This window comes from Monopterus albus, unplaced genomic scaffold, assembly GCF_001952655.1.
Source record: "Monopterus albus unplaced genomic scaffold, M_albus_1.0 scaffold22.1, whole genome shotgun sequence".
In the NCBI taxonomy this organism is placed as follows: domain Eukaryota; kingdom Metazoa; phylum Chordata; class Actinopteri; order Synbranchiformes; family Synbranchidae; genus Monopterus; species Monopterus albus.
This window is the reverse complement of record NW_018127902.1, coordinates 654,831-664,383: the sequence shown is the minus strand read 5'-3', so window position 1 is coordinate 664,383 and position 9,553 is coordinate 654,831. Positions and strand designations below refer to the sequence as shown.

The 9,553-nt window shown below is 37.8% G+C and overlaps 1 protein-coding gene across 2 annotated transcripts in view; it reads left to right on the top strand.

The window, feature by feature from the left end:
- sorcs3a (sortilin related VPS10 domain containing receptor 3a) overlaps positions 1 to 9,553 on the top strand; it is a 270,254-nt gene that overhangs the window by 229,056 nt on the left and 31,645 nt on the right. For both annotated transcript variants that reach the window (XM_020594176.1, XM_020594177.1), the window contains 4 exons: positions 1 to 24; positions 122 to 255; positions 6,040 to 6,153; positions 7,600 to 7,771. The exon at positions 1 to 24 is cut by the window's left edge and continues 97 nt beyond it. In XM_020594176.1, coding sequence (XP_020449832.1) covers positions 1 to 24; positions 122 to 255; positions 6,040 to 6,153; positions 7,600 to 7,771 — 444 coding nt within the window. The remainder of the gene's footprint in view (positions 25 to 121; positions 256 to 6,039; positions 6,154 to 7,599; positions 7,772 to 9,553) is intronic.

Here is a 9,553-nt window from a genome sequence, read left to right as displayed (position 1 = left end):
CAAACCTGGCACCTGCACAACCAGGTAGAGAAAACAATCATTTAATACATGTATGTGCTCCACTGGCTGCCATAAACAGCAACATCACTCACCGTGCTTATACTGCTTATTGTGCCCACAGGGTGAGCCTTGTGTAATGGGACAAAAACAGATTTACATGAAGCGCAGGCCTGGAAATTACTGCATGCTGGGAAAGGACTACTCCAGAATCCTCTCAGCTGAGTCCTGTATTTGCCGTGCTCATGATTTTGAATGGTAAGAAGATGAAGTGTGTCTTTGTACAATAGACCCTTTCTTCATAAGTGTCAAGAAGAATTAGGCTTCTCTCCAGTGTCTGCTAAAGAAGAACTTCATTAACAGCAGTGTGTTGTCGAACACCACCACACATGTACAAGCACTACTTTCAAAGGACTACTACTTCTTTCTTTCAGAATTTTTTAGTAAGGTAGTAATAATTACCTTTGACTGGGCAGCTGCCAAGCCTGAATATATGTCACAGTATGTGACTGAACAGGTAATTTACTTAAATGCTACATGCAATTAAAAATAAAAAAGAGCTCTGATTTCTCAAAAAACAGCTACCCCGCAGTGGCCATTTGTTTCAAGTGCATCCATCCAGCTGCCATTAAAGTCCCTCTTCAGTCCACTAAAATATGCTTTTTAGGGTTGGTCTCACCTACCTGCTTTAGCCACAAACAGCTCTCTCACATTACTCCAACCCATTTAACTTTATGACCTGAATTTGGTGCAAAGCAGGCAAACAGAACACAGATTAAAAACTAACACTAGCACCTTGAACTATAAGCTTTTGCTTTGTTTACAGACACTTTCTTTTTTAATGTTTTTTTAATAACCACAGTTGTTAATAAATCTGATGAGTGTATACAACCGTAGATGTATTTTGAACACTTTCAGCAGTGTATGTGATGCAGAAATATTGCAAAGGTGTTTTTCCATCAGGACAAGCCAGAGATGGTCAGTAGCAAAGAGGAAATATGTAAACTGGGTGATTTATTCTTTAGCAGTAAGTGGAATGTGTCATCGTCTGCAGTTGGTGAATAAATAGTACAGCTGAAGCATGCAGCACCGACAAGGGAGGAGGTCTATGCAACCATTATTTTGAATGTTCGTCCTGGAGGGCAACTTTGTACTGTTATAGTGAAATCCATTGCATCTGCTATTCATGTTTCTCATTAAATTACTCATTTGTGTGTGATTTCTAATAATCGGATAGGTTTTGGGTCGTTTTACACAATTTGCTCATAAAGTCTGTTTGTTGCTGTTTTTTTAATTCTGTTGAGACTGTGTGTATAATTTCAATTTGTATGCAAATCCTAAATACTTTTTTAAAATCTTGTAAGGACAAGGAACTGAAAAAAGCCATTTCAACATCAGCAGTTATGTAAATTGTGTTTGTAGAAGGCCACAGAGTGAGTGCTAATTGATTCCCACTGAATCAGTGTAAACCTCTTTCAGCTGTACAAGGAAACCTAATGGCACTGTTCATGGGTTCTACATACAGTACATTGGCCATGAAATGTGATCTGTTCTTCAGCAAAGTCGCAAATATCAACAAGCACATTGTTTCTAAGCTGATAAAACACAGTCATGATCCTTCATGTCTTTATTGAACACACCCATTAAACATACAAAGTGATGGTGGAAAAAGTAATGAACACCAGGCTTCTGATGTCATTAAATGTCAGCTGGAGTCAGGTGTTAGCAAACCCGGAGTCCAATGAATGAAACAAGAATGGAGGTGTGGTTTAGAATGACCTTGACTTATAAAAACACTCAAACAGTATCAGTGTGCTAGTCACAAGCACACTTATCACCTGATGTGAGCCAGGCCTCACAAAAAAGAGATCTCAGAAGACCTATGATGAAGAGTTATTGACTTGCATGTAGTTGGAAAGGGTTACAGAGTCATCTCAAAGACTTGAGATATTCATCAGTCCACAGTTAGACATAATGTCTATGATTTGGTACTGTGGCTACTCTCCATAGAAGTGGGCACCCAGCCAAGATCACGCAAAAGGCACAAAGCAGAATGCTCATTGAGGTAAAAATGAACCCTAGAGTAACAGCTAAAGACTTGACTGATTCATTGGAGTTGGTTAAAATCTCTGCTCATGTCTCAGCCATATGCAAAATATTCAACAGTCATGGTATCCAAGGACACCATGGAGGAAGCCATTGCTCCCCAAAAATAACACAGCAGCAAGCCAGAAGTTTGCCAAAGACCATCCTAACAATCTACAACGCTACTGGGAAAATGTCCTTTGCTGCCTTTGGACTCCGGAGGGGAAAATGAGTTCCCAAGTTTATCAATGTATCCTACAGGATCATGTCTGGGTGGCTGTCCATAAGCTGAAACTCAGAATAAGCTGGGTGCTGCAGCGGGACAATGACCCTAAACATCAAAGTAAATAAGCATTGGGAAAAAAAAGCTTCTGTCCTCTAAATTCATTTGAGGTGTGAAGAGTCAAGTGCACTTATTAGGCAGGTATAAAAAAAACACTGGCAAAGACCTGCTTCTAAAGAATGCATTTCTGTCATTACATTGTATATACAGTTCATGAACCCAATTCATTAAAGCTTAAGGCTTGAAATTGAACCTTCATGCTTTATGAATCCTGACCAAAATGTTGCACAAAAGTACTAAAAAGTATCACCGAATGCTTAGTCAAAGTCATAGTCTTGTTTACTTTTTTTAATTGCATATTCCTTGATCTAAACTAGGAAATTAGGACCTTTCATTAATTTAGGGACACTTTCAGACCTAACCTGTGTGGTGAGGTTCAAACTGTTGTCCGACTGGACCTGGGTGTTGTTCCTTTGTGATGTGAAAGCCAAGCAGAACAACAGCACTCTGGGACAGATGATACTAAATGTATATTAGTGTGAATTTGAAGGTTAAACTGTATCTGCTGATCTATATTATACAATATGATGTGGTAACCATGGTAGCAGATGTGCATCCGCAAATCAGAAAGTGAAGAACTCTCTGCTTGTATTGTTTTGACAGTCTCTCATTAAAGAGTAGGTGAAGCATGAGCATTGAGGACACTTGAGCATTTTTGCAAGTACATTAGGATCCTGGTTTTGACTTTTATTTTTGATTTTGATTATATTTGGCATTTGACAGTTATATGGAAAATGAGTCTTTCCAGGGAGACAGTCTTTATACTGTATGCCACTAAACAGATTTAAGATTAAATGAGTGAGACTGGATTTTGTAATGCTGGCTAAGGTAATTCTGAAATTTGGTTCTTTAAGCCCCATCTGAGTTGTGGATTGGAAATTCTGGATTCTATCATCCAAGAAGAGTGTGCGCTCTTGTGGTCACTGACTAGACTACTGACAGTCAAAATCATGATTCAAATCATGATAGTTTCTTGTTGTTAAATGCAAATGTCCAAAGAAAAGTGCAGCTTCTGCTGCAGAGTTACAAGGATTTAAAGATTTAGGCAAAGGCCAAGGGGGAGGTAATGTTTCTACTTTTACTTTACATTTGTGTTTGTTGGTTTGTTCACAACATAACTCAAAAAGTTATGAGTTGAGTTTGATGACATTTTTTTGGAAAGGTGGGGTTTGGCCCATGGTACAATCCAGTAGATTTTGGTGATCCAGATCATCATCCAGATCTGAGATTTTTTTTTTATTTTTTATTATTATTCACCATTGTGAAGGCCAATTTCTTTGCTTCTAGACTCACACACAATGCCTACAATGCTTGGAACAAAAATTACATTTTAACTTCCAGACACCAAAGTATGATCTGGGCCCAAGTAATTATTTATTTATTTATTTTGATCTATACTGATCCAGAATGTTCACACATATAGGGCTCATGAAAAACTCACTACTGTGAAACAACAAATAATGCTGCAGACTTGCAACCAAGATTCAAATTTGAGCTGAAACTCTGCTGATTCAGTAGGATGTCAACAGGTTTGATGTATCTTCACGTTACTGAGCTAAATCCAGAAGAAAACCACAATTACTGATCTTTTTTAAATAAATTTCAAACTAGTAATCAATTAATCAATGTAATTCTAAATGCTAGGAGTAGGGTTTCATGCTCAAGGAATCATATTATGAGGCTCAAACTATCATGGGAATATTGACTTTAGTTGTAATGACATTATGGGGAGAGGGAGAGGTTTGCACCCTCTGAGTGGTGTCTAGTCGCTGCATTATATTCTGCTGCCATGACAACAACCTGGGAACAGGTGAAAGTAAAATACACAAATATTTTGCGAACTAGTATTAGTCTAATATATTATTCTTAGCCCTACTACTGTTATTTGTTTTTCTAAATAGTTTTAAAATTCAAATGACAAAATTTTCAAAACAATTTTGACATTCTCCACAACATTAGGTTCTTTTGCACAAAATAACAGCATTTTTCATTTTTCTCCTACAAATAGCAGCTGTCGACAATTTGAGCAGTTATCAACAGGATGTCCTTTTACCCAAAATAAATCAGTTTCTTCTTGGATAAACAATGTTTTTCCAAAACATTTAAGAATTAGTTCATCACATCGACATTAATTCATGCAGCTGTCAAATATATCAAGTCCTCAACTGTTATGAATTCTACAAGCAGCATTTAGAGAACCTTGTCTTACACAGTGTTAATGGACCATTTCATTCTGACAGGGCTGACTTATTCACTGACATAAGAATTTACTTTTGAAAGATGATGAACTATAGTGTTGTGCTCTATGTATGAACTGTTTTGACAAATGCATGTTAAGCTTAGAATGATAGCGCTGTTTCAAGAAATGAGCCAAAGCCACTGAAACAATCTGTAGTAAGAAGCTTCAGATCAATGCACACTGACTGTGTGGTGGTAATGTCTTTGTTCAATGAACCTCAATGTATGAAGACTCCCTCATTTACACCACTTCTGTCCTTGGTCTAGACCAAATGAATCAACCTATACTGTAGGTGTGAAAACAACCCAGATTATGGGTATGGATCAAACAAATGAGAAACAGTGTGTTAATTACCAACAGTTACAGATGTTGGTAGGCCTGTTTTTAAATTGCGGCCAGAGCTAGGCTAACTGTTTTCCCTTGCTTCTAGCTATTGTGCTAAGCTAATCACATGCTGGGTCTAGCTATTCTGTTTACAGTAAGAGAAAGGTTTTGTCCTTGTCTTATAAATCATGGAAATAAAGTAAATAGGCCTATTTCTCAAAATGTCAAACTGTTCTTCTAAGACATTAAATGCTAATAAATTGAGAAGCAGTTTTGTTAAATTTAAAGCAAAGTGGTTTCTTCCTCAAACAAAAATACTGAAAACATTTTGGTATCAAAACTCTGTGTTGTGCTGTTGTTGTAAAAATTAATTCCAGCACTGTCAAAATAATTTGCTGCTTAAATTAATTTCTTCAGTTTTGATGACTCAAATATATCACCAATTATAAAAGACAGATGCAGTTTTAATATTTTTGAAAGGCTGAGCCATGGTTACAATTCTGCATGCAGACCTGTTGTATGGCCCTTTTATTCCGAAACTGATTCATACTGCCCTTGTGACTCATCGGCCATATGCACCTCTGTCACCAGTCTGCCTTGACAGCTTAATGAATAGTTCACACTGTTGTAATCACAGAAGCAAAGTAGACTGGTCAGCCACAGGCTTGTTAGTTTTGTTTATTCTGGCTTGATAATTAATTAATAAATCAATGTCATGACCATTATTGGAATGGGCACTTGCTTACCTTGCTTTATTAGATGTAAATCAAGTTATGATTGGAAATGCTAGCAGTCAAGTGAGAGCTAGTTATCTTTGTGTATGGTAACAAACCCCCCTACACACTGCTCCACACTGCTGTGGTTTGCATTTGTGGTGCAGTGTCCTTAATCAATACATAATAATGATGCATCTCTGTGCCAGAGTTCTCTGGTCACCAGATATAAAGAGGTAGATAAGACAGGGATGTAGAACACACTGTATTGCAATATGCCCCTTTTCACATGCTGATATTGATCTGGTGCTGTGTGGATGTGCTTTGTTGTCTGACAGTGATTATGGATATGAGCGCCGCGGGGATGGGAACTGCCGCCCGGCCTTCTGGTTCAATCCCTCTACTCTGTCCAGAAGCTGCAGCCAGGGTCAAAACTACCTCAACAGCACAGGGTGAGGATCACAAATTTAATGTGATTAGAGTTGCAAAACTGAATGAGATGCTGTGCAGCAAGAAGCAGCTGCTCACAAGCCATTTCTCTCGATCCGACCCTGATACGCTCTGACATGTCCAAAGAAAGCCCATTTATATTGAAAAAAAAGCTTTGAATTTAACTGCATCTCAAGTTCCACACTGGTTAACAGTTTGAAGACTGAGTGGAGCTAAAAAGAAATTATGGAAAGTAGCTGAGTACATTTACCGAAGTACTGTACTACACTGCATTCCATAAAAAAATAAAAAAATAAATAACATAGGCTACTTCTTAGCCAATGTAACCAGATATGGTTACCAGTTAGGAGATCAAGAAAAAGGTCATTCAAGCCCTGTCTGTGCACATCATCACAGTCTGAAAATATCTTTAGAAATGGCGCAAAGTTGTGCATGGCCATTAAGCTACATCCAAAATAGTTTAATTTAGCTTCTCCTTCCCCTTCATCTTCTTCCCTCCAAAAGGAGTACTGAAGATGTAATAATACAACAAGTGCCATAAAGTGAGAAAACATTCTCATTAATGTTAAATACACAGTATCTAGCTAAACTTTAGCTATTATTAGCCACCAGTAGCTACTGGTCACACCAGAGCATGTAAGGCTGTGGAAACAAAAACCTGCATTCAGTGTTTTTATTCATTAGAAAAAGTCCTGCTTCCACCACTGGCATAGCCTGCTTCACATGCCTGTGTGGTAAAGGGCCAAGCGACCATGATGTATCAGTGTTTAAGTATTGTTTATTTAGTTATTTTACCAATTTAATACTGTGTTTCTGACCACCAATCAGATATATTTTAATGAATATTGACAGTTTTCAATCACTGGCCTATTGATCACATACTATGATCTGTACTTTCTTTTTGCTTTGTCAGCACTCCACTTAGCTGAACTTGTTTCGGTATTTAAATTTACAACCACACCCATAAAGTGACAGGCAATGGCAGTAAATCACTTCTCAAGACCAAAACCTATTTTTTTCTGTCTGTGTGATAATCTGCTTTCTGTTACAACCCATTTTTCTTTCTTGTGCTAGCAAGATGCGTCATCTATGTTAGTTCTGGAGGCTTCCCAGGAAACAGGCACCTCACATAAACCTCATCACAGTGGGAGTGATGTCTTCACTATGGCTTCGATTAAGTTTTGCGAGGTGTCTCAGCCTCTGACACAGCTTGTGTTGTCAGGTGTCATCTAATCTGTTTTAGCATGGTGAGGTTGTTCAGACATAACAGCTGTACTGTCACACCACTCTTCAACTAAACTGTCTGTAAACCACAACCTCGTGTATCATCTGGGGGATTACTTTAAAAACTACAAAAATGTGTAGATGTGAGAAGGCTTAACCAGGAAAGAATAGAATAGAATAAAGTTTCAGAAACACTAAAATCCAACTCATGCATCTTTTCAAAGGTACCGTAAGGTGGTGCTGAACAACTGCACTAAAGGAGTAAAAGATATGTACACGGCCAGAAAGCAGCAGTGCCCCAACAGACCTCCTAAAGGACTCTTACTGACCACTAAAGATGGCAAACTCACTGCCAACCTGGGAAGCAATGTCACCTTTGTGGTGCATCTGGATGAGGTGAGAACACAACCAACATCATTCCATCACTAGCTAGATAACTTTTTACTGAAGGCACTGATTTATTCACTTGATATTTACTTACATTTGCAGGAATTGATTTTTGGCTACAGGGGTAAGAAAAAAAACCTTTTACAGACACTATATCAATCCCCTCTACCATAGCTTAGCTATCAAATTAGAAAAAATTGCCTACCACAACATCCAGAAGACACAGTCCATTAGCATTTATTGCTGAATATTGAAGTTAGAAAGTTAGAGTACAGTCTTCTGGTTTCTACGAAAGTAACGTCATTCTGAACACTGTCAAAAGCTTAACAGTCAATTGGCTTCAATGATCTGAGACAGAGGCAGAAATAAAAGAACTCAACGTAGACCCTGTTATTAAGTAGGAGGCACTCTGTCCAGGCCTGCCAGGCTTCCTAGTCACTAGGAAAATGTCTCGCATGGTTCTGAAGGAGAATATGGTCTAACACCTGCAGGCTTAGGGGTGTTACCATCCCCAGTATCTTCTGCCATTGCAGCAGCTCAAGCTAAGTGTGCATCCCCTGTGGTCTTGTCTAGGCCCAGTTGTCAAATTACTGTGTGATGAAGGGAAGTGGGTAGCACAGCAGTATAATAAAAAAGGTGGGTTAAAAAAATCCTTGTGGCATCAGCCCTTTTTGGGAAAATTCTCAAGATGAATTCAAAGTTTAATTTATATTCATGAAGCCAGCTGTATTTCTTGGGGACGGCAAAAGGCCTTAAATATTTAATGGGTAGAAGACTGACACACATCCATGTTTAAAAGTAAAGATAAAATCTAAATAAGAATTGATAAATGTTTTGGGATATTTACATTTTCATATACATATATGGGTTTTGCATTGTTTGGGATTCTATTATACAGCATAATAATTACAACAGGGCTTTCACTGAGTGGGTGGCAGAGAGTAAAATTGGCTTGTGCCTTACAGACACATCTCAAACAATTCATGAAGAATTAACTGTTATCCTATATTTGGCATCAAAGTAAAGAGACAGAGGGAATTTGAAACATGTATGCCTTCCTTTTATTTTTTCTATTACCACAAAATGGTTTGGTGTTTGCAGCATATGTTGTGTGCGACTGGTGGAAAGCTACACTATATGACAGCACTGAGATATTTTTCATGTAAAAGCTTGGTATTAAGCAAATTCAGGTGAAATGGCATGACTGAAAATACATCAGGCTGATTTATCTGTACATTGCTCAAAATATAACTAACTAGATGACATACAACATCTTGTAAATGCAAATAACTGCATGAAAACATTGTACAAATACTTGCAGTTGCAAACAGTATCTTGCTGTACCTGTGGCTGTGTGAAACTGCACAGTGACTCTCTAGTGAATACTATTGTCAAGACTTTCCCCAGAGGTTTGCAAAAACAGACACTTAAGTCTGGGACTGCATCCAAACATATGCAGCCCTAGCAGTATACTAACCACTATACAGGAGTGTATGTTGCATATGAAAAAATATTATCACAGTGCCAAAATTGAGGGAATGACTTTGTTCAAAAGTTACAAAGAAATTACACATGATGGAATTTCACTGGCTGATTCTGATGTTGTTTGTACTTCACATAATTTAATAATTAATTTCTGTCAATAAATGTGATAGTGTCAATGAAATAAAGGGATTTAGGGAATTTAGGGCTGAATGAAATAAAGTACAAGTGAGCTGAGTCACAGTTTTTATAGATTTTTTTTTTGTACTACAAAATACAACTACAGTAAAACATGATTGAAAGGCTATA